Consider the following 25,078-nt stretch of genomic DNA (forward strand, 5'->3'; position numbering starts at 1 on the left):
TACTATTCAAAAGGTACAATATTAAAAACTTATGTACATTGAGATTAATATATAAACAATAAAAGACTTTTCAAGTGATCATTTGGTGAAAGAAGAAGAAATTACATATAAGCAAGGAAACGAAACCAAGCCTCCATCTACAACTCCTCACCATCTTTTTCTACTTATAAAAAGACCCTTTCCATATTCTACCATATAATACCTCTAACCATTTTTGTTTACTTAATAATATATATTTATATTTGATTATTATTAGATATTAGGATGGTGGAAGATGCTTATAACCTAAGTGCCCAACAAAATACTTCAAAAATTGCATTTTTAATACCATTACTTAATAACCCTCCATAATCCCTTTTTCTTACTCTCCAGTCTCCACCATATCAAACTCTTCTTGATTTCTGTTCCTACTTCTCTTCCCCTGCGTTACAAAGCTACCAAATGTTATTTGTATGGTAATGATATGATATGAACTCTCTCTAGCGACTTGTCAAGTTATTAATTCAGAAGCATACATATGTAAAACATTATACATACCTCAGCTTGTAGCAAAAGGGTGCTGTTTTTTTCTTGGTGTAAGAGTTTCAGGCGCTGGACAGTGAAGGATTCGAAGCAGACTTGGCGTCCTTTGGATCTGATCCTTCCCCAACAACTGCTTCTTCCTCGCTCCTACAGCTTAGAGTTCCCGGGTTCATCTTCCTCACTTCCTCTTTCGTGTATATGGAGATTTTTCGAACCATCCCACAAAACTCCCTGTGAATAAATCATCAAGTCAGTGTTAAAATTGATATATATTGGCGTCAGAAGATGGAAAGAAAAAACTGCAAAATCTTACTGCCAGGGATCGTCACCAACAAGCATCATATCATCCTCGGCATCTGTGTAAACTATCAGCCAATCCTTTTTAGGAGCCATCAACTCTCCGTTGAACTCAAACATGCTATCCAGTTCAGCTATCAACTCCTCGTAGTTCTGGAACTTTGAGAGATCCACTGACCGGCCGAGTGCAATGCCCTGCTTGTGAACCTTTACAAATAAAACCAATGGTGTAGTGTTGTTAGTCAAGAATGGCTTCAAGGGTTTGGTCCCTACAAGCTCATACAATCTGTGTGAAACAATAGCAAAATAAACTCACCTTTGTACAACTCCTACTTGAGTTTGATTTAGTATGAACGTCCTTCAGATGAGGATTCTTAACCTGGAATGGTCTTCCCTGCTCACGATGATCAGTTGTCGATTTTGACTGATCAGAAAGATCCTGAACCTTTGGAGATGCTACCTGCGTAAGCCCCGCAGTACCATTGAAATTGTTTCTCGGTGAATCTGTCCCATTCACGTTGTTGACCAGAGCAATGCCAAAAAGCCTGCAGTTCCCGTCTCTTGACTTTGCTGTCTCCTCTTCTACCATCGCAGGTCGTTGTGTTACATGCTCCCTAGCCTGAGCTTGCGCTTGCGCCTGAGCGTGAACCGCTTCCTCATAATAATTCAACGCACGTGGACGTATTGGCCAATTGCCACCAGCGTTCTCAGTCGTCAGAGAATGAAGCACTGGATATTCGCCATATTTGGCACTGCCTCGCCCTTGGAAAGAGGAATCAGATGCTGCAGGGACCTTTGGAGATTCGTGTAACTTCAGGGAGAGACCAGACTGCATCATCTGCCACTGGTTAGCAAAATAATCAAACTTGCCATCCCGATCACCAAGGAATTTATTTGCCGCCACAGAAGGTAATGATGAATGGTCATAGAAAGGTATCTGATGACCGCGCGATGGATCTATGTTCGCCCCAAAGCCAGAAAGCAAATCCGTGTAACTAGGTTCATGCCTGCCTGAGGACATCCAGTTCTCATATCTTTTAGAAGCGGAAGCCACATCAACCTTGTCATCATCCGCTGAGGATTGCCACACAACAGAGCTCTCAGGAGCATCGCACTCTACACTCTCAGAATGTTTCGTTCTCAAGGTCGGGTATTCTTGACCTTGAAAGACCCTTGTAAGTCCACTTGCCGGTAAAGGGTCCTTGCTTGCCATAGATGAGCCTGTTAAGTGGACAATGTATTAGTAATTTTCACACACTAATATAGTCAGACGCACTGCAAGGGAGAGTTTACCTTCTCTTATGAGCTTGGAAGAGTCGGGAGATGAAGGAGCTATGTTGGATCTGGGCCTCTTAGGCCTGGACATGGGAACAGGACTCAGAGCCGGAGGAGCAAGTGCTGGCTCTAGCTTCCACGGAGATACCCTATCAGGTCGAGGAATACTAGAAGTCTCATCCCATCTTACCTGCAAGAAAACTAAACATTTAGCCTTCGTTCACTGATAAGAATAGTGTCTAGATCTTGCCTACAATATAGGTCATCTACCTTGAGGGATCTCCACTTTGATTTTGCCCACCTCGTGGGGTCAGAGTCTTCAATCCCAACAATAGTGCCAGTAAACCTAATAGAAATCAATACAATCTGTGAGGTTCTCCTTCAACATAATCAGATATAGATACTCAAAAACAGTATTTTCTTTACCTCTGCTCCGGAGCCTCTTCGCCTTCAAATCTCATTTTAAATCTCATGCCTATGGAGTAGTTATTTTTCACAGACTCCATATACTGATCAAACGGAACAATAAACTCCGATGGGCTTGTCCTGCACAATGCATGAACATTAGTAAGTAACTCGCAGACATTGAACATAAACAAAACAGCAAAGGATCAAAGCTATCATGTTAGCTTAACCAAAACAAACCTTGGTTTATAATAGACTGAAAACATGGTTCCTGTTGAAATGGCGTGCCATGCGGTGGCCAGTACTCCAAGATGCATGCTGTGGCTCGATATAACAGACGAAGGCACATTTCCTTGTTGTCGCATTGCACGTCTTACACCCACACGTAATTCTCCGTTCTCACCCCTAAAGAAGAATTAGATATTTAACATCAATGAAACAAACAAATACAACTGTAGCCAAGAGCATCATGAACATAAAAAATCAACAAACCTTAGAAATATAAATGCATCTCCTGCAACCAGCCTCTTGGAGCTAACAAACACGCTCCATCCACTCTGAAGCAAATGCCTTCGTGGTTGACCTGTTAATAAAACATCAACCACCACAGAACGGTGATCACACAAGAATCAAGAAACATAAATTAAACAAGATACTCATAATACATTTCCAATAGATCCCCCCTATACCTCTGAAAATATGTCTGAAACGCCACTCGTTTGCATGCAAATCTTTTGCAACCAACTCTTGAGTAGGAGGTTGACGTGACATATCCTGAGAGAAGAGACAAAAGGGGTGGGTTAAAGACAAAAATACAGTTAAAATATGTTTCAAAGGAGATAAAAAGCAACTGAAACACCAACCAGGGGTGGGAGACACTCGTCCGCATGCCGCCTAAGCACAGAAAACCCGCCATGTGTACTTGTGTCGGACGCAGTCAAGGTTTTGCAGAACGAGTGCACCTGGAACTTGGGAGGTGGAGGAGGAGGCGTCTCTTTCTCAATAGCATTCTCGTCTTGCTGTAAGAAGAAGAAAAAAATCAGTTTCTTCAAGAACATCGTCCGATACTCAGCTCAAACGAAAAAATTAGAAGACACACAACTCACAATAGCCTCGGGAAGAAGAGTGATCTGCGCATACACTTCGTCACTGTCTACCTCTGCCTGTAAAACCATAACACAAAGCCATCATTAGCTGACAATTCAAGACTCGAAAAAAAAAAAAAATTCCCAAACAGAAAATGAGAGAAGAAGAATACCTTTAAATCAACATTAATGACTCGACAAAGGAGCTTAGATGGAAGATCATAGAGAGGCATCTGCTGCTCAGCTGCCTGGTTTGTCGACGCCTCAACCTAAATCATCAACAAAACGACAAAAAATTAAACCAAAACATAACAAAAGATATCACAAAAAAAAACTGAGAGAAGAATAACACACCTGCTCGATGTGTCCCTGAGGGAAGTAGAAGACACGGTCATCTTGCTTAGGCACAGTCACAAGAGGACCAGCACAAGCGTGCCACAGCTCTCTGTATAAAGCAGCTTCAGCGTCCACTATGAACACCACCAACAAGAAGAAAAAGTCAGTCAGCGTCCACAAACCTAAGAAAAAAAAAGAAAAAAAAGTCAGAAACGGAGTTCTCACCAACACGGTTAGAATGACCTTTTTGCCCCTCCCCGGTCACTGAGACGTTTCTAGTCTCCGTCGTTGAGTCACCGTTAAAGTTATCTCCTCCACGATTTCCTCTCATAGAGACCTCGGAACTCGCCATAAAACCTCAGATCTGTTTCATCTGGCGACGAACAAGCCTCTAAGCAAAACGAAATCAACAGTAAAATCTCCAAATCTCGATTTCGATTCCGATCCTTCGTCTCTATCTCTGTTTACAACACACAATCGCCACTCGTTTTAGCTTCGTTACATTTTACCTAATAAACCTAGCAGAGAGACTAAACCCTAGAATCAAACGAGTTAAGTAAACCACCAAATTTCACCTCGAATTAGCTCGATTTCAACAGCTACCGTGAGCTCTCTCTCTCCTTTCACTCGTCTTCGTCTTCCTTTACTCGCTTCTGGCTGTTATCGGAGGTTACAGACGCTACCGGAGACAAGCTACCTTTCTTCTCCCTCTCTCTCTCTCCTTTTTTTTTTCTTTGTGATTTCTTATCTTTTTCTTTTTCTGGGTCTGAGGCGACCAAAGGCTTAAAAACCAAGAGTAGTCAAAACCGGCTTTCACCGGTTACCATTCTCCCTTTCGCACCGGCTATTTCCGGTTGTAACCCTTTCCGGGGGACCAGGGTCCGCGACCTCACTAGGCTATAGACTAGACTAGTCACGATATTATTATTGTCTTTCCTCCCTTGTTGTTATTAATTTAATACACTTATTGATTTTTTTCTATTACTAGATAAACAAGTTTTTACAGGTAATATGTTCAACTATTTAAATAGGTTCAACTAGATAAAAGTTGCTATTAAATTCACAGCGCACGAAAAATTGTAAAAAAATTACAAAATTCAATTTTTAAGAAACTACAGTGCCCAAAAAAATCTTTAAAAAATCAAATATCAATATTCATCTGTTCAAGTTTATTGCGAATACAAGTTTTTCAGTAAAAAAAAACAGTTTATTGTGAACATCACACCTAAATATTAATATAGTCCTTTAATGAAAATAAATTTATTTTGTAAAATAAATCGAAGGAAAACCTAATTACTTACTTTAGTAGGTTAATTGTATTGGAATCATTACCATAAGCATAACTTTTAGAACACGTAGTAGAAAATTAATCATCTCTTTTTACCCAAAAAATTAATCATCTCTTTTGACCCCCAGAAAAAAAACTACTAAACCATCGGTTAAAACTTGAGGAAAGAAAATTAAAAGTGAAATTAATACCCAGATGGTAGTAATTTATTTGATCAAAGAAAAAAAAAGATGGTAGTAATTTATTAGATTTGCACGAAATAAAGGCTGATTTAGTTTGTTAGATAGATGGACTAACGGCGTCAACACGTCGCGAGCACACGATAAATTTTGATTGGTGAGAAAAGATAACGGTGTTTGTGAAAGATAGCGTCAATAAGAAAGGTGTTGTGTTTTTATTGGGAAGTGGCTTTGTCTTGCTGTGAACAGGCAGGTCTGGGTGGACGTAGAGAGAAGTTAATAGCTACGTGGCGTAATATGTGCATTTTAGCATTTTTAATATATTCCGGTATCATTTTCCACTCTCTTCTGGCTATCGTGCGCTGTGAGGAATTTTCGTGCCATGGATCTCTCGTATTTAATTTTGCCCTGTTTACCTTTAAATGGAAAAACAAAGACGTTTCGTTATTGTGTTTTTTCTTAATTAGGTTGAAAGTTAGATAATACCAAAATAAAAAGGATTGACTTATATGAACTGCAATTATATATAACCGATTTCTAGTTTGAAACAATAATTAAACGTTATTGATATTTGGTTGTTGTGGTCCAAGTTCATTTGAAGTTTGCTATAGAATACAAAACCACAAAAAACACTAATAGAATTAGCTTAAGCAAAATATGGAACGGACCATCAGTCATGCATGCGGTTTGCCGACATATCAGGCATGCCATATTTATATTTCACCTAGTTATTTAACTATGTAACTGAGTGGTAACTCTCGTATAAACATTAAATATGCCCTTGTTTTCATGCTGAGGGGTTACTCAATTTCTATGATCTATACTATTCTTGCATATGCTGACATGCTCATCTATAAATGAAACATGTAACCTCACCCTTTTTTCTCCTGCATTCAGTGTATAAGTGCCATAGTCTTTTTAAAAACATTCATCACTTCGAAAACTTAACAAAATCATTACATTCTGAAATGTATGACCTGGAAAGCTAAATCACGTTGTCTTTTGTTGTTTGTTATGATTAGCGATCAAGGCACTGCAAACTATGAACTATCTTTCTTTTATTTTTTATTTGGTGTAAATCTTTCTTTCTTTTATTTTTATTGTTAACATCACGTAAAGCATGAATAACAGTTGGAATTGACCAAAAGATATATATATATATATATATATATATATATATATATATATATATATATATATATACACTATTAATCCAAGATAAATATGGAATTGAAACAGTGTTTCTTTAAACAAGTTTTCACAGGTAATATGTCGTCTAGGAGACGATATGTTAACAACACGTACGAGAAATTAGGAGGACAAAATTCACGTGTTGATATGGGACTTGCTAGATGTGTGGTATGAACGCAACCGTGGTGGGAATCTTTGTCCGATAAAATAAAGACCTATATAATTGAAGCTACCAGTGCAATATTAAATATAAAGGTTGGCAAAACAAGAACCGGGTGGTATCAGTGTAGTGGCATGGAGTTTTGGATTGTTAAGCAATATTTTTTTTTTTTGTAAACTAATTGTTAAGCAATATGAATTGAAAGTAATTTACTAGTATATTTTATTATGTGATCACGGAAATGTGTAATCTGTGAATTACCTCTTCGTTCTTACAAGTTAGTAACTGAGAGGCTAATAAAAAATTTGACAAAAGAAATTACATTATCAAACTGGTTAAAAAAGATAAGCTAATACTCAATCCATTTTAAAATATTATATGTTTTAGTTTTTTCACACATATTAATAAAACACATTAAATATATGTATTAAATGCATAGTTTTCTTTGATTATCTATTTTCATGATTATAAACCAATAAAAATTTAATAAATGCAATTAATTATTAATTGATAAAAATGTATTAAATAAAATATATATTTTTGAAACAATTTTTTCTATAATGTGTATGCTTATGAAACCGATGGAGTAATACACAAATTCGGAGTTAAAATACAAGTAATATTATAATTCTTTGCAGCTGACATTACCGGATTTAGCAACTATCGAGATGTGTGTAATTGTAGCATATGTAACACATACACGTGAATGTTTCCTTTATCGTCAATTTCTGACACTGATGACTAAAGTAAATCTATATAGGCATATACTTATTTATTTTTACTTATTTATTTATTTTTTATTTTTTTTGCTAAAATACTTATTTATTTTTTTGTTCATGTATTCTTGATGATCGGTCCATATTGCAAGTTGGAGAAATATGGTTGATGGAAAACGAGAAAAATGTGGTATATTTTCGATGTCGTCTTTCTAACTAATTTTTTTTTGGTATCCATAGGACCATAACCACGTATCTAGGATGGTTACTAATCAGATATATGGATTATTATAGATATTTGTGATTCAATTCGTAGTCGCTAAAATATTGTGTATTGGATATCTGATTTTTTCAAAATTTAGATTGAATATTTGATTTAATCTGTAAAAAATACTTTTAATAATATAAAATAATAATATTTTATTACAAAAAATCTAATAAATAATTTAATAAATTTAGTAAATAAAAGTACTATAAAACTTATATACAATTTAACATTTATATAACTTATTTATATAGTGTTTTAGGTATATGTACATATACGCATACAATGAATCATATCAGATTTCTGTTTCTTAAAATATTAATATATATAATTTTCTTCGTTTCTTGTGGATATTATTTATTGATATTTGTTTTGTTTCGTAAAATTACAAATATCTGAATTTTTTAATTCGAATGGACAACAGATTTAACCAAACTTTAGAAATATTTTGCCACCTCTAATATCCATGTCAAACTGCATTCCTCAATTATCGAAATTTTACTGCCTAATTATTTGAGTTTTTTCCGTATGCGGTAGACTAATATCAAAGTTTTTTTTAAAAATCATGTCACTTTCCACTGTAGAAACCAACAACAAATATTGAATATTTTTGCTGGCAAAAAAAGGAATCATTCGCTAACACTGTTAGTCAGTCGTTACCAACCAACGACAAGATGTTCTCGGGCAGGGGCGGTTGTAGGTTAAGGGGTACGGGGGCACGTGCCCCCTACTCTTTTTTTTTTTTTTTGGAAAATTCTATGCTTATGTGATTAAATTGTTATTGCATTAGTGAATAAACAGATAAAGTGTCCTCAACTCATAACATTTTTTAGTAGAGATTGGCATTCATATACTCATTTGGATTCAGATTTCTTCGGATCTTCAGGGTTAAAGATTCCAGTTTCATTCTGATATTTCTAAATTTTGGTTTGGGTTTCAGATTTTTAAAGGTTCGGTTCGGGTTTGGATAACCATTTAAATTATTTTAATTTTTAAAAAATTCATTATATACTTTAAATTTCTCAAAATCTTTAAAAAATAATATATTTCATATAAATTTGAATAACATATGTTAAAATACATAAAAGCAACATATAAATTAATATTGTTTGAATATTTAGATAAAGAATCAATAGATATTTTAAATTTTTAGTGTTTTGAGTATACTTTAGCTATTTTAAACATTTACTTTTGACTATTCGTATATATTTTCAAATATTTTGGATAACTTAAAAATATCTTATATATTTTGGATGTATTTTTAATATACATTAAATCTAAAAATAATTAATATATTTAGGTATATAAATCTATTTCAGATACATTCGAATACCCAAAATATTTTGGTTCGGTTGGATTGGTTTAGGTCAAATTCGGTTTCGGTTCTCTATATACCAAAATTTTAAACGCATTCGGATATTTAATCAATTTTGATTCGGACTAGATACTACTTTTTGGATCATATTCGGTTCAGTTCTTGGAATTCTAATTTTTTTTTGCCCAGCCTTAATTTTTAGTATTGTGCCCCCAACATAAATTGTTTCTGGATCCGCCACTGTTCTCGGGTTAACCTTTACTCCCTTTACGCATGATTGATTTTAAAACAGAGTTGTTGAATTGCATAGTAAAGGGGAGGAGAGCATATAATATCGCAATACGGGATAATTTAATAAATGGTGGACTGAGTTTTGTTGTACCTAGTTTAAGATGATGTGAAGTGATTACACATGGGACCTAAACGTGTCGCCATATTAAGGAGCACTAATTTAATAATGGGTCACACTCCTTTCTCCTAATCTCTCCCCTCTTTGAACCCTAACCTACAGACCAGCCCTAACTTTCTCTGCTTATTCTAAAATATTAATATTCGTTGCTTAATTTTTTTGGTAAAAAAAATATTAATATTCGTTGCTTAATTGATTTATTAAACTATTTCTATTATTTTTTTCACAGCCAGTCCTGAAAACTGGAACGTATTGTATTTTTGATTGGAAGACATATAAAAATTATTTCACCTCTTAAGTGTTGTGATCTAATTTTTCTAAATGATTTAACTAACTTTAATCAGGATTTTAAAAAAATCTTTAATCAAAAAACTCAGGCTCTTTAGTTTTTAATCTGCAAAATGAGAAAAAAGTATCTTCTATCTTTATCGAAGAAAAAGTGAGTATCATATCTTAAAGCTGGAAGAATTAAACGCCAACACTAACTTTAAAACTGTCCAGCCATATAAAGCACCCAACCTACCTGCATCTTTAATCACATGTATTATCGCTTGCAATGAATTGCAATTAGTTAATTTAATTGTTTTTGTAAACTGGTTGTCTAGAATATTAAAGAAATAAAGTACACTGTCATCTTTTGATTGTTGTCACTGTAAAAGCATTGTGTTATTTTTTGTTAAATTATTTAATACTTGTAAATTACCGTACTTTTTATCATATAAAACATATAACTAGATCTTGACCCGCCCGACCGGGCGGATATTTATTTTATGTTTTTAATTTTTTTTAATATTAAATGATATATTTGTAATATTTAAATATAAATTTAGATTGGAAATTTATCTTTGCAGTTATAATAAAAATTAAAATTAAAATTTTAATAAAATATTCTGATATAAATGTTAAATTTCCTAATTAAAATAATATAGAGTTGAGTCATAATTTTTTCCAATTCAAAAATCCTAGCATCCCTCAAAAACAAAGAAAATAAAATTATAAATACATAAAACATATAACCATATTTGGGACTATACTTTCTACTAAAATAAATTTGTTAAAGAAAAATAATGTTGCGCTGTTTTTGTTTATTTCTAGAGCTTGACCCGTGACCGTATAAATATTTTATTTCACTTTAAATTTTTTCTATGTACTAATGGTATACTATATATATTTGTAAATTAAAATGTATTACATAATTATTAATATAACATTTTAAAACATAACGATTTTATTTATTAGTTTTAAATAATTATATTTTGTGATTTAATCATCTATTAGATCATAGTGTATCATATAAACAAATCTTATATTTATAACTAATTGGACTTATATAGGAAGTATTATGCTAATAATATATAAAAATTATATTTTATTTTTATGTTATATAAATTGATTATATGTTATATATTAGGAAATATATTTTGGCTAAGATTTTGTTAAGGAAATCTATTATTTAAATTAGGAAAAAATATTAAATGTTTAAATCTATTATTTAAATTAGGAAAAGACAATCATACTTAAATATAGTTTCATTTAATACTTCAGTGGCATGACAATGTAAATATAATGAAAAACTAAGGGTTAATATAATCTTGTACTTCTGTTTTAATAAAATAGATTACGCGATTCAAACGTAATACCATAATTATGCGATTCAAACATAATACCAATACCATTATATATAGCTTTTCGAAAGATTCAGAAATTTCCACATAAAGACAGACAAAAGACGTAATTTTAGCCGACCATGTACGTCAAATAGACTCAAAATCATAGGATAATTAAAATATAGATTATCTTCAGTGTTAAACTAATCAGCTGGCTCCACCATAGAAGATAACTTCCACTACCAAGTCAATTAGTAATAACATATTTGATTATAGTGTTGCATCCATCAGCATTTTGATTTGATATATCAATCATGTGCATTTTGATCGGGTCAAATTATAAAAATATACAAAAGTAATTTTATTAATTATCTGTATCAATCATATTTTAAATACGGACACTTCCCCACCGACAGTGCGTCAATGTTGTCGGCTTATGTTATTTAAATAGTCGCCATAAACTTGAACTGGAGTTACATCTAAAATACAATTATACTCCAAACTAGACTATGATTACTTCTCCACGTTATCGTATTTAAAGATTTATAACGCAAGCTTCATCGATAGAGTATCATGTTAGCCATGATTAATACATTATATTTACCATTTTAATGATTAAGGTCTCATTTGATCTAAATCTGAGTGAAACAAAACATTGATGATTAAGATTTAATCTGAAACTCGAAATTAACATCAAAAGATATTAATCCTGGATTATATATAATTGTGTGTATATATACATTCTTTTCAATTGTATATTTTGTTAAACTTGAAATAGCTAGACTATATTTTGATTTTTGCACATGTTTTATAATTTCAAACAAATGATTTTTGTTATTGTTTGTTTATGTTTACCCACACTCGTCGACTTTTCCAACCCTTTGTTTGGACCTTGTAAAAACAAAATAAGAACCAAATTTTAGCAAAAAAAAAAAAAACAAAATAAGAAAGAAACTTGGTCAAACCATACATTTCACACACTACGTATTTGGGTAAACATTCATGCATCATTTGAAAACTTCAGACTCTAGTGGGGATCTTCATCATAACCGCTCCATATGAATTTCTTGTGACCTACACAATATTATTTAACTCAATGTCTCTTCGATAAATAATAACGTAGCACTTCGCTGAGGAGATAACATTTTAACTCTTCTTTTCTGGAAAAATCGTGAATCACGTGGAACGAAGAATCTCCCGGTCCCGAAAAGGCAAAATGAAACTTACCAATTATCTAAAACTCTAAACAATCTTGATAGACATTTTGTCTATGAAAAGTTTGATACGTGCCCGTAAGTGTTCGGCTCGAAAGCCCAAAACAGTATGGGCCTATTGAATATATGTATAGTAGTAGATTCAATATAATTTGGTCTCTGATATATTAAATGTTATCACTAAATGCTCATGCTCCAAAATTGAGAAATTTCACCGAACACCTTGTGTGCATTTTGTATCCACTGAGAGATTTGTACACATGCTGCAGAGAAGAAAGCTGATCACTCAAATCTCACTCTTCGCAATCACCAAAACCCCTTTCTCATCTTCTTCTTCCTCCATCAAACCCCTAACCACCAGTCTCGACTTCCCCTACGATGACGACGACGACGACGTCGAAGATCCTCTCTACGCCGACGTGCCCAAGCCACGGAAGGATAAATCCGAGAGGAAGCCTTACCCCACTCCGATGAAGGAGCTGATCCGTCGCGCCAAGGAGGAGAAAGAGCTGAGAAGATCGCAGCCCTGCCGCGTACTCGAAGATCCGCCGGATAACGGTCTGCTCGTCCCGGAGCTCGTCCACGTGGCTCACGGAGTTCACCGTTGCCGCGCCTCGCTGCTCTCCGGGCTCTCTAGAATCGTCCATCGTCACGTCTCTGTTCATCGCTGCAGGTTAACTATCTCCTTCGTTCTCACTGTTCTATACACTAATATGTATCATCATCATCTCCGAGAGAGATTGCAATCGGTTTTAGATTAGATTCTGGAGTTCATATGGATGATTTCTCGATTTGATCCACTTAAAGCATTTGGAGATAGATACAGTTTGATGATATCGTTATTGCTAGTTGTAATCGAGCTGAAACTCTGATAGGTGTGGAGGAGGAGAATAAGCAGCGAAGTCTCTGTTTCACGCAGAGTGTTTTCTTTTAGAGGTGAGATGAGAGTTGTGCAGAGAGGCATATGCTGAATCTTTTAGAGGTTTATGTGAAGACATTTGTTGCATTTTTCATGTTTTATGTTATTAGTAATGTCTTCTTTCAAATTAAAATCACAAAATTTAGTGTTTTTAATCAAAGTTTCTATTATTATAGGTCAAAAATGCACAAAAAAATATGATGAAAAACAATGACTAGTTGTTGGTTACAATGTGATTATAATATTTGTGTTGTTTGTTCTCAGATTCTGCTCTGAGGTTCACATTGGCAAGGAAGGTCATGGGATCAGGACTTGCACAGGTCCGGGAGCGGTTCAAGAAGCGCCACTCATGTATGGAAAAGAGGAAGACCCAGCGACGTCGTTTTGTTCCCGAAATGTTTCCACCTCTACGACCGTGCTCTCAAACCAGAGTTCTCCACGACGAGAGGTTCACCGTCCCAAGAATCTCTGCGGTTCTCGAGTTATGCATACAGGCAGGCGTAGACCTCGAGAAGTTCCCATCAAAGCGAAGAACCAAACCTGTTTACAGCATCGAAGGAAGGATCGTAGATTTCGAGGAAGTCGTCAACAACGGGGACTCAGAGACCGCAGTTACTACTACACCTTTACAAGAAGATGAACGTTGTGTCAGCAGTGCAGAGGAGAAGAGCTTGAAGGAGCTAAGCATCGAGACGATGGATTCGTGGTTTGAAATGGTCACAGGGGTCAAGGAGCTGATGGGGAGGTACAAAGTGTGGACTTGCGGTTACTGTCCGGAGATTCAAGTGGGGCCAAAGGGACACAAAGTGAAGATGTGTAGAGCTACGAAGCATCAGATGCGAGACGGGATGCACGCGTGGCAAGAAGCGACTATTGACGATGTGGTGGGTCCGAACTACGTGTGGCACGTTCGGGATCCAGATGATGATTCTGCTCTCGACAATAGCTTGCAGAGGTTTTACGGGAAAGCTCCTGCGGTTGTGGAGCTGTGTGTGCAAGGTGGTGCACCTGTGCCTGACCAGTACAAGAGTATGATGAGACTCGATGTGGTTTACCCTCAACGTGATGAAGTCGATCTAGTCGCTTGACCTTTCAAGGTGATTCAGCATCAAGAAACAATTGATATGATTAAACGAAACTCCCTATATATTAGGAAACATAGTTAACGTGTTTGGTGCTTAATCAAGAGAAGAAGTAATTAAAAAGCTATGTTCATTGAGCTTAGTGTTTGCTTCCGACTTCGAGAAGGTAAATATTTTTTTTAATTTAATAGTATAATATAATATTTGATATGTTTTTACACGCTAAAATATTTTTTATATTTTTCAAACTGAATTTGAATTTTATTATTATATATTTTCTTAATAAACAGATTTTACATATTTTGATTGTTTTTTTGTGTCTGATTGTATTCTTATACTTTTTTGAGAATATTATTCTTTTAAACATGTATTTGTGTATGTTCACTGAGGCTCTACTAGTGTTTTTCATGTTTGTTACTTGCTGTCTCCTCAGTCCTCAGGCACTGGTGATACCGTTCGAATTACAATAGACGAGTCCTGAAGCTTTACAAGCAGAGCTTTGGAGGTTTCGATGCTCATCCCACGGATGAACCAAGAAAACGGCGGTAGATTGAAAGGAGGATATGGCTTATAGTATTGGTCTATTGTCAGTTTTGACGCAATCTTTCCTTGACCACCACTACATTTTTTATACTCTTCTCCAGTCATTGGTGTCTTCTTTTTGCATAAACGTTCTTTATCTACAAATATAGGCTCCACTTTTAAGTTACCCTCGAATGCTTTCATAAATCTCACTTTCTCTTTCTTATATTGTGTCTGTCCACAACAAGCAAAAGAGAAATTACCTGAGTTATAGGTTTCCACCAGTACAAAAACAATAGTGGTTGTTTCTTGTGAGAGAAGCTCCACTTACTGTAAAATCTTTTCTGTTTTCATCGATGATTAGATTCATGGAGATAGGTATATACACCCCAAATACATTACAAGCCACAGATTTCTCCACCCTCGTCATTAGCCTCGGACCTTTCTCGAACAAAACCTTTCTTGATTTGTTTTCCTTCATTAGAAAAAAGAATCATAGTCTCAGATTTTATTACTGCATTTAATATATACAACATTTGAAATCATTTATAATTAGAAAAGAAACCATAAGTTTGCGCCGTTTGCGCAAATCATAAAATGTACCGCCATTTGGATCGAACAATAGGTCGTAGACCGAACGAGGAGCCAGCCCCACGGTCAATTCTATGTTCATATGGTAAAAACCATTTTCATGTGTCACCTTCAAACATCAAAAACATAATTTTTTTTGTAAGGATCTTTGTTCTTGATTCTACCACGGCAAGAAAAAAGATTGTATTTTGTTTAGGGTGCTATCCTTTATATATTAAAAATAAGCATTGCAATATTTTTTTGTAGTTACGTGTTATCGCTAAAATTATTTTTATAATCTTTGGAAAATATGCTGGTTCATCTAAATGTACAATAAACTTTTGATTAAATTAACCATAAATTAACTATTAATGTTTTTCATTGTTTCTTTATATAAAATCACGTAATTGCTTATTATGACTTAAATATATATATGATAATTAATGATTTTGAATCATAAAAATTTAATAAAATATATTCTCTATCATTTCTTAAAATTATAATTTATTAAAATAAATTAAAAACAACTACATAAACTATATAATAAAAAACTTTAATTTTTTTTCTGTGTATGATATATTTAAAATTTTTTTAAAACGACTATAAATAACTAAAGTTGTTAAAAGTCTCACATTGAAATTTTTATGATCTATAGTTTAAAATTTCTCTTATAACAAAATACAAATGATTACAAAATTATATAACTAGGAAGCCTTATTTATTAAATATCAATATAATATATAATATTTGATACTGTTTGAAATATATTATATACCATATAAAATACATAATTATTTAATTTGAAATTTGTTTTTTTGAGAAAATTTTGAACAAATATTGACAACTTAATATATATATATATATATTTTAAAATTTGCATTGAATGTTTTAAAATTATAAATTACTAAGACTATTAAACAACCCACAAAACTTTTTTTTTGTTATCAGTGATTTTAAATTTTGTTATAAAAAATACAAATGATCAAAAATAAAAAGTGTTTGTTTGGATTAAGAAAATTTATTTATGTATTTACATACCTTTAATTATATATGTAACAGTTACTGAATTTTTAATTATTCAATATATATTTATTATTTCATAATATGTCAAAAACATGTAATACATAAAAGTAACTTTTGTATAATATTCATTCCGTGTAAGGCGCATATCTTAACCTAGTTTCTATTATACCTTGATCTTAGGAGATGCATTATGCCATGGATGTTTCTTTTCTGCTTCATGCCAAAGATTTGATTGTTTCAGCGCGTCATTTAAATCATAATAGACCTTATCAGGATATTCAAAATCGTCTTTCTCTGAGTCCATATTTTTAGAACTCTTGGACTCGGCCTACAAACAACAAACAGAATGAAATGTGTTTATATATATATATTTTTTTCTAAACTGTATATATCAGAAGAAAATATTTTACAAAGTAGCATTTTAAGTCTGAGTCATCTTGGCAAAAAGGAAACTAAAAACGAGATAATGTGTTTATGTATTTATATTTGACATCTTCGGGTCCTATGATTGATGGATATGAAGCTGACCTTAAGAGGCTGTTGACTGTTCTGATTGATCCAGCTACCAAACCCAGGGAATACACCCATCTTCTATTCGATAGTTTAGCCTCACGAAAACTAATAGGAGCAAGAGTAAATGAAGTTTAGTATTAAATAACTGCATGCATGTTGAGAGAATGATGTACGTTACGATTTATGCATGACGAAATAATGAAGTGGGCAAGCTCAACTCTCGTGAATTATGTGACGTACAAATTTTATGTATGGCGAGATTGGTAAGAGCAACGCAACGACCACGCAAGTGAATGAGAATTAGAAAAGACCTCTACCTATCTTGTTGTGGCCTTGTGGGTGGGGGGGGTGGGGAGGGGGAAGGGTGGGGGGGGGGGGGATAACGCTCTTGTAAGTGATGATATACACGTAATTTCTTATAAAGCATATAGAATTGCGGCAGCAGAAGAATTGTCGATTACCGCCGAGAGGTGTGGAGTTATATTTTTGGAAGATGCTTACCGCCAACCAGGCTTCTAACAGACTGGGCAGAGCTTTTATCATGGATATGAGCTCCGCGTTCTAAGAGCGCCTCACTGCTGAGGAGACTAGCAACACAAGCACTGGTGTTTCACATATGGAAACAGCGTAACAACGTGACACACAACCTTGTTTCCATCCTGGCGACGACTGTTTTCAGAAACATTGATAGAGAGCTGAGGAACATCATCTCCTCTAGGAAGGACTTTAAAAGTTTCAGAAACCTTATGTCCAAGTGACTGACTTAGGCCTCTAGCAAATTGTTTTTTCATATGCATCATCTTGTTTTTTCTTTCTTTTTGCCAAGTTTGATGCAATCATAAGATTTTACCTTCTAACTTCTTCTCTTCATATATGATATTTACCTTTTAGCAAAAAAAAAAAGAATTGTCGATTAAAGAATAATTTTCATAGTTTTGTAATAAATACAGTATTAAATAAACAAAAACAAAATTTTAAATTACTAAACAAAAGCCCAGTTTAATTGTCAATAGACCCATTGGAAAATTTTGAATTGCATATAGAGTTAGAAGACTTTCATGTTCTTTAATAAGCCCAGCCCAATGGCTTTGAGGTTAGTGCAGTTTCAACATTTCCGGTGAGGTTAATGCATTTCTTTTTGTCCATCGACCAGTTTGTACCATTAAAGCGAAAATGTTATGTAACTTCATAACAAGTTATAGAAGATCTCTTCTTCCTTTCATATAAACAAAACAAGATTGTGGAATCCATTTTACTCCATTAGTTTGATCAAAATTTTTACTAATACTTTTATATCATGCAATCTAGGTTTTGAATTCCATAAAAACGATTTATTTATAATTATTCTACTATATATTAAAATAAAAATCATTTAATTGATTTTTGCTTATTTGTGGATCACATAAATGGAGAATGAAAGGACAGACAATCCCAGACACTAAACAAGAGAAACAAACTAAACTTACACTGACTTCTAATAAGACAGAAAGAAAAAGATCTTAATCCAAAAAGAAAACAACATTACGAGCATAAAACTCAGATGAAACACTAAGCAAAAAAAAAACTCAGATGAAACACTAAGCAACCCAAGAACAATACAAGCAGACCACAAAAACCTACAACTGGACGGATAATTTTTGTTTTTATATTTATTCTAATCAAGAGAAAAATAATAAAAATGCCATCTTTCTTTTTGTGTAAATAAATAAAATGCCATCTTCATTGAGATTAGTGGTCAATATCTTCCGAATTAACGAAGATAAATAATTTTTAAAATTTAATACAACATAATATTTGATATATATATTTATATTTTTTGTTTTCGAAAACTGGCTTAATATTGGATATGTTTTTATACGGTAAATATATATATATATATATATATATATTTATATGATTTACATATTTTGTTTGATTGATTGTATTCTTATACTTTTGAGATATTATTAACTTATAAAACATGTGTTTGTGTATGTTCATTGAGGCTCTAGTGTTTTTCATGTTTGTTACTTGCTGTCTCCTCTGGCATATGTGTAGCCGTTCGCATTGCAATAGACGTGTCCTGAACCAGTGCAAGCAGAGCTTTGGAGGTTTTGATGGTCATCCCACGGATGAACCAAGAAAGCGGCGGTAGATTAAAAGGAGGATATGGCTTATAGTATTGGTCTATTGTCAGTTTTGACGCAACCTTTCCTTGGCCACCACTACATTTTTTATACTCTTCTCGAGTCATTGGTATCTTCTTTTTGCATAAACGTTCTTTATCTACAAATATAGGGTCCACTTTTAAGTTACCCTCGAATGCTTTCATAAATCTCACTTTCTCTTTCTTATATTGTGTCTGTCCACAATAAGCAAAAGAGAAATTACCCGAGTTAGGTTTCCACCAGTACAAAAACAATAGTGGTTGTTTCTTGTGAGAGAAGCTCCACTTACCATAAAATCTTTTCTGTTTTCATCGATGACTAGATTAATCGAGATAGGTATATACACCCCAAATACATTACAAGCCACAGATTTTCCCACCCTCGTCATTTGCCTCGGACCTTTCTCAAACAAAACCTTTCTTGATTTGTTTTCCTTCAGAAAAAAAATTCGTAGTCTCAAGTATTATTTCTGTACGTAATATGTATCGCATTGATTTTTTTAATGATTAGAAAAGAAACCATAAGTTGGCGCCGTTTGCGCAAATCGTGAAACATACCACTTCCTGGTTCAATCAAAAAGCTGTAGAGCACTTCTGGAGGCAACCCTACGGTCAATTCTATGTTCATATGGTAAAAACCATTTTCATGTGTCACCTTCAAACATCAAAAACATAAGAATTTTCTAAGGGTCTTTGTTCTTGATTCTACCAAGGCAAAAGAAAAAGAGATATGGGTATATATATTCTATTTCGTTAGGGTGATATTTCTATTATACCTTGATCTTAGGAGATGCATTATGCCATGGATGCTTCATCTCTGCTTCATGCCAAAGATCTAATTGCTTCTGCTCCTCATTTAAATCATGATAGGCCTTATCAGGATATTTAAAATCGTCTTTCTCTGAATCGATATTTTTAGAACTCTTGGCCTTGGCCTGCATACAACAAACAGAATAAAATATGTTTATATATGTTTTTGTTAAACTGTAAATATCATATAGAAATTTTTTTACAAAGTAGTATTTTAAGTCTGAGTCATTTTGGCAAAAAAAAACTAAAAACGAGATAATATGTTTATGTATTTATATTTGACATCTTCGAGTCCTATGATTGATGGATATGAAGCGGACCTTAAGAGGCGGTTGAGGTTGACTGTTCTTATTGATCCAGCTACCAAACCCAGGGAATACACCCATCTTCTATTCGATAGTTTAGCCTCACGAAAACTAATAGGAGCAAGAGTAAATGACGTTTAGTATTAAAATAACTGCATGTTGAGAGAATGATATACGTTACGATTTATGCATGGAGAAATAATGAAGTGGGCAAGCTCAATTCTCGTGAATTATGTGACGTACAAATTTTATATATGGCGAGATTGGTAAGAGCAACGTAACGACCACGCAAATGAATCAGAAAAGACCTCTACCTATCTAGTTGTGGCCTTTGGGTGGTGGGGGGAGGGGGGGGGGGGATAACGCTCTTATATTGAATTGATGAATAAGTGATAATTATATACACGTAAATTCTTATAAAACATATAGAATCGTGGTAGTAGAAGAATTGTCGATTAAACCATTTTCATAGTTTTGTAATAAATACAGTATTAAGTAAACACTAGCTTTCGAAGCGTTTTTCGATCAATAAAAATGTGACATGAATTAGTGTTTTGATTATGATATACATTATTAAGTCATAACGTTGCATTTTGTCAAAAAAGAAAATTACCTTTTGTTAAAATATATAATTTAATCAATTCTTTTATTCAAAACTTTGTATGTACACTACTATGCTACAAACATCTTTATATTTTGTGTGCATTTTTTTAAAAAATTTGTTGACTTAGGGATACATAAAATTTACTTTTCATATTTTAGACTAATTTAATAATATATATTTGTAGAGTTATTAGTATATTTTTACCAATGTTTTTTATTTGATCCATACTTACAGTTGAATCAGTAAATCTGAATGATTCTATATAATTTAGTTAAGATTTAGTTAAAATCCAATATTTAAAAACATATAAACTTTTAAAAAAATAAAGTCTATCATTGACCTGCGATCCGTACACTGGTTGACCTGATAAAAACCTATATAAATTTGATGGTATTGTTTTTTAAAAATAGGTTAACTTTTTATATTTTTTAATAGTGCATAGATTTGAATAATCTATATGATTTTCGATTCTTTAAATTTTAATAATACTCGTACTAGATCATTTAAAAATGAAGAAAAATGTTGCAGGAAAAAATAAATTTTATTGATATAACTTAGTTTATTTTTATTATTGATAGTCTTTTATAAATTTGTCTATTTCTATTTGATAATTAGATGTTAATTTTATAATATCGTTATCTACTTATTTGGATTAATTGAATCAGCAGTTGATTTTTGAACTGTATCTAACACATGTCGGTCTAATCTAGATTTTCTGCATAAAGATATCATATCTCATAGGTATTTATATAGCTGAAAAGAATTAAACAAAAAATACGTGCGTTTTGCTTTTTATTATGCTTAAATATTATTGTGATTGAATCGTTAAAATTTCATTGTGTTTTGTTTGTAACTTACGTGTGGAATAGTATGACATTGACAAATACGACATATAAATCGTTTGATGTAAATTATTTAATGTGGATTAACAAAGATTTTGTATTAATTTGAAAAGATATGCTGATTTTAGTTACCAAATTTGATTTTAGTTAGTTATATTTTTATGTTTAACTGATGGAAAAAGTGTAGTGTATTTAATTGATATGGTTATAAATTAGATTATAAGTTTCGGTAGGACCAAAATAATTAATAGTTTGTAAATAGGTCAAACAACTTTGCATAACTAAATTTTAAGACTCATTTTCCCTTTTAATAGTATTGATTAGATAGAGACCTGCGTCTTGCGCGGGGTAAGAGAGTCGTGAAAATAATATAATAATATAATTTATATTTTGTGCATAGTTTACAAATTCCATTATAGAAAAATGGTTAATCTGTAATATAAAACAATCAAACGCATATGTGTTTCAAAAAAACAATCATATTATGTAGGGCGTAAGAAAAAGAGGTTGATATGTATAATAGTTTCCTACCCAGTTTAATATATTTTTCAAAAGAAAATTGAACAAATTTAGAAAATCCTTAAAATATAAAAAATATATTTTTACTTTAAGATTTAGAAAATAATGTAAATAATCTATGGCGAGTCTTTAAATTTTTGAAAGTTTAATTTTGAAGTTAAATAATTTTTTTTAAAGTTCAGAAACAACTAAATTCAATATTTAAAACTTAAATTTTTTTTTACAAAATTTAAGATTACATACAATTTACTTTTATTTCTCAAGCACAAAATAAAATTAGAATTTTCTGAGATTTGATTTGTAAATTTTAAAGATTTTTTTTAAAAATCATTTCAAACTTATTAGTATTTTTATTAAAATAAATTAAGTTTATGTATTATAGTAGACACAGTTTTAAGTGTTTGTGTATTAAAATGATCAAAATATTAGTTGATGTATTAAATTGTATAGTAAAAAATTTGAGTATTAAAAAGTTTAACAAAATTAAGTTATGGTATTTACAAATTTTTCCCTAATATTTTCATTGCAAATGGTTGGACCTGATTTATTTGTTATGAATCAGGACCGTGAAAAATTACATGGGCTAAGAATAATTGATGGGCTATTGTATTGGACAACAAATTATTGGCCCTATACTATTTATAATGAAAAAACAGTTAGTGAATCTAATCTACCGACAACTAATTTGTCGAACAAATCAATCGCACATTTCCAAAAAATCTACTAAAGAGGGGATTAGCTTTCCTTTGACGAAATCAACACAATCGCTTTACACACAATCGTCTGAGATTCTTGCACACATGATTCTTCTTCAAGCTCGTACTCTCACCTTCAGTTTCTGTTTCTTTCTCGTTTCCCTACATCATGTGTTTCCGACAGTCATTGAAGTTCATGTAAATTTGCTGGATTTATGTGCTACAGTGGGTGCATGTCCTTTTTCCATTGCTCCTTACTTATTTCATAACCAGAAAGGGTAAAAGAACTGTTATATTTCAATAAACAAAAAATAATTTGCGATTCAATACTTACTGATCTTTCTTAAATTATTGTTACTCAATTGCCTTTCATCTCCGTTTTTATCCAGGTGGTGGACAGATATTTTATAATAACTGATGATTTCAAACCGGCAGTCTCTAATATTGAACAATGACATATTGCTTTCGGTGAAACACATAAGAGGAGAAAAAGTATGAGTACGACATGCATAGCAGAACTAATAGTTTCACCAAACAATACTCGCTATTAGTGAAGGTAGCAAACAATTTTTTAAACAAATTTTCTCCAAGTATACTTAATAATATACAAAAATCCTTTATGACAAAAACAAACCAGTGATTATAATAATTTCTCTTATAAAGGGATCAGTAAGTTATTGTAACCATCACTGCTTTCTGTTTTTATATAATAAGCAAGATATTTACTAAGATTATTTTCAGATGTATTCTATCTGGACATGAATTTAGAATAAAGAGCTTCTCATAAATATGTGGCCATGCCTTCTTCTGTTTCAAAGAAATATATGGCTGACGATCCAAAGGTTAGATTCATACTTTCTAAGTAGTTGTGTAATAGTTTTGGTACTGATTCAAGGATACTTACTAAAGTTTGTCCCACCTAGTCTTTTTCACGGTTGCATGAATCTTGTTATGCTGTGTCAAACAAAAAAACAAACATAATAGTAAGAAACCAAAGCATGTATAGCAACACATAAGACTAAAGTTCAGGAAAATAAGACAATATAAAACTTACTCTACTATCGACTAAAACCATTTAAATATTCTCACCACCAGAAACAGAATATTATTTCTAGAGACAATAATTTCACTATCTTCCACATGGATTTGAAAGGCTTCAAATAACAAATTAAATTAATCGCAGCCATCGCCAATTACATGTGTTAGAGAAATAGTTTATTTTCTGTTTGGAATTAATATATGATTAATCTGGTCGTTCCTCTTTCTATTATATAGAATGTAGAAAGTGAATCTAGAATTAATTACAAAATAATATGGAATCAATCTGTAAACATAGATTATCAATTACATTAAATTAGAATATTGACATAATCAAACTACGCATCAATATTAGCCTTATTTGAGTATATAAATTTAATTTTCACCTGTAAACAGAGTGTATATATAGTATTCATAAGCCTTGATGAGAAAGCTATATGTTATTATATTAATGAGTAAATTTTGCGTAAATGATTCATAATTAGCAATAGCAATATATGAAACTTTCACCTAAGACAATAATGTCTAATGAACAGACAATAAAATTGCATCATTATTTTCTTATTTACTCTTGTTTTTTTTGAGAAAACGTTATCTCTATTTACTTGCATACGTAAAACTGATGAGCTTGGGAACCAAGTTTGATTATTATTATTAATATTTTTTTTAGTATTTCGAAGAATTCAAACATTGAGCAAATAAATTACATGATTCAAGTTACCTTTGATGCCTTGTTTTGAAAACAAAATCAAACATCGGGTCAAATTGGTTTTAACTTTCAAGTAAACCATGCAATACAATAGTACACTAAACCAATGATATTAAAAGGGTTATTTATCAAACACAACGCATCAATAATTTTCTTAAATCCTAAATCTTTATTTAACCACAAATCTTAATGGTTGAAACAGATGGTGATATATATAGTTACACCATTGGTGCTGCCTGGAAATGTATGATGCCTGAAATTACCCCAAGTTTCACCATTGTAATGCATCAATTAATTTAATCTTGTACACCAAATATAAATGGCTGAAACCGTATGTGAGAGATGGTGGAGCTCTGGTACATAAGACTCTTTTCACTATTGGATTGTGTTTTGCAAAAAAAATCGGTAAAGCTTTCTAACATGGTTGCTATTATTAAACAGCTCTATTATGTAAAGTGGCTTTGAGCAGAATAATAAATCAAATTGTCGTATTGTTGGTACAAATGTAATAAGGGAT

General features: G+C 32.5%; 4 protein-coding genes across 6 annotated transcripts; 1 reads left to right on the top strand and 3 right to left on the bottom strand.

The window, feature by feature from the left end:
* On the bottom strand, positions 1–4,679 carry LOC108827497 (auxin response factor 2). Of its 2 annotated transcripts, none has more exons than XM_018600906.2 (16): positions 4,496–4,679; positions 4,146–4,380; positions 3,939–4,054; positions 3,758–3,853; positions 3,606–3,662; positions 3,363–3,518; positions 3,189–3,273; positions 2,992–3,082; positions 2,740–2,904; positions 2,521–2,640; positions 2,365–2,440; positions 2,113–2,284; positions 1,136–2,040; positions 836–1,026; positions 538–753; positions 1–434 (listed from the first exon to the last, which is right to left on the bottom strand). In XM_018600906.2, the coding sequence occupies exons 2-15, from the start codon at positions 4,270–4,272 to the stop codon at positions 585–587; spliced, it is 2,526 nt and encodes an 841-aa protein (XP_018456408.1). In that variant the 5' UTR covers positions 4,273–4,380; positions 4,496–4,679; the 3' UTR covers positions 1–434; positions 538–584. The 2 variants fall into 2 exon arrangements, with proteins under 2 accessions (XP_018456408.1, XP_018456407.1); XM_018600905.2 differs by having other exon boundaries at positions 1–421; positions 4,496–4,678.
* Positions 4,680–12,423: 7,744 nt separating this feature from the next.
* On the top strand, positions 12,424–14,974 carry LOC108827498 (APO protein 3, mitochondrial). Its single transcript, XM_056995380.1, is given in 5 exon segments — positions 12,424–12,937; positions 13,448–13,509; positions 13,512–13,610; positions 13,613–14,280; positions 14,699–14,974. Coding segments are annotated over 4 exon segments (1,233 nt in total). The 5' UTR covers positions 12,424–12,524; the 3' UTR covers positions 14,272–14,280; positions 14,699–14,974.
* Positions 14,506–17,061, bottom strand: LOC108827499 (uncharacterized). Its single transcript, XM_018600908.2, has 5 exons — positions 16,909–17,061; positions 16,550–16,708; positions 15,353–15,487; positions 15,119–15,262; positions 14,506–15,021 (listed from the first exon to the last, which is right to left on the bottom strand). The coding sequence occupies exons 1-5, from the start codon at positions 16,966–16,968 to the stop codon at positions 14,695–14,697; spliced, it is 825 nt and encodes a 274-aa protein (XP_018456410.1). The 5' UTR covers positions 16,969–17,061; the 3' UTR covers positions 14,506–14,694.
* A 1,668-nt stretch (positions 17,062–18,729) lies between these two features.
* LOC108825272 (uncharacterized) lies at positions 18,730–20,279 on the bottom strand. Of its 2 annotated transcripts, none has more exons than XM_056993539.1 (5): positions 20,170–20,279; positions 19,816–19,974; positions 19,560–19,694; positions 19,330–19,473; positions 18,730–19,234 (listed from the first exon to the last, which is right to left on the bottom strand). In XM_056993539.1, exons 1-5 carry the CDS (start codon positions 20,233–20,235, stop codon positions 18,881–18,883), a joined length of 858 nt encoding a protein of 285 aa, XP_056849519.1. In that variant the 5' UTR covers positions 20,236–20,279; the 3' UTR covers positions 18,730–18,880. The 2 variants fall into 2 exon arrangements, with proteins under 2 accessions (XP_056849519.1, XP_056849520.1); XM_056993540.1 differs by having other exon boundaries at positions 19,022–19,158.
* Between the last annotated feature and the right edge of the window lie 4,799 nt (positions 20,280–25,078).

The sequence above is a fragment of the Raphanus sativus genome, chromosome 9, assembly GCF_000801105.2.
Source record: "Raphanus sativus cultivar WK10039 chromosome 9, ASM80110v3, whole genome shotgun sequence".
Classification (NCBI taxonomy): Eukaryota; Viridiplantae; Streptophyta; class Magnoliopsida; order Brassicales; family Brassicaceae; genus Raphanus; species Raphanus sativus.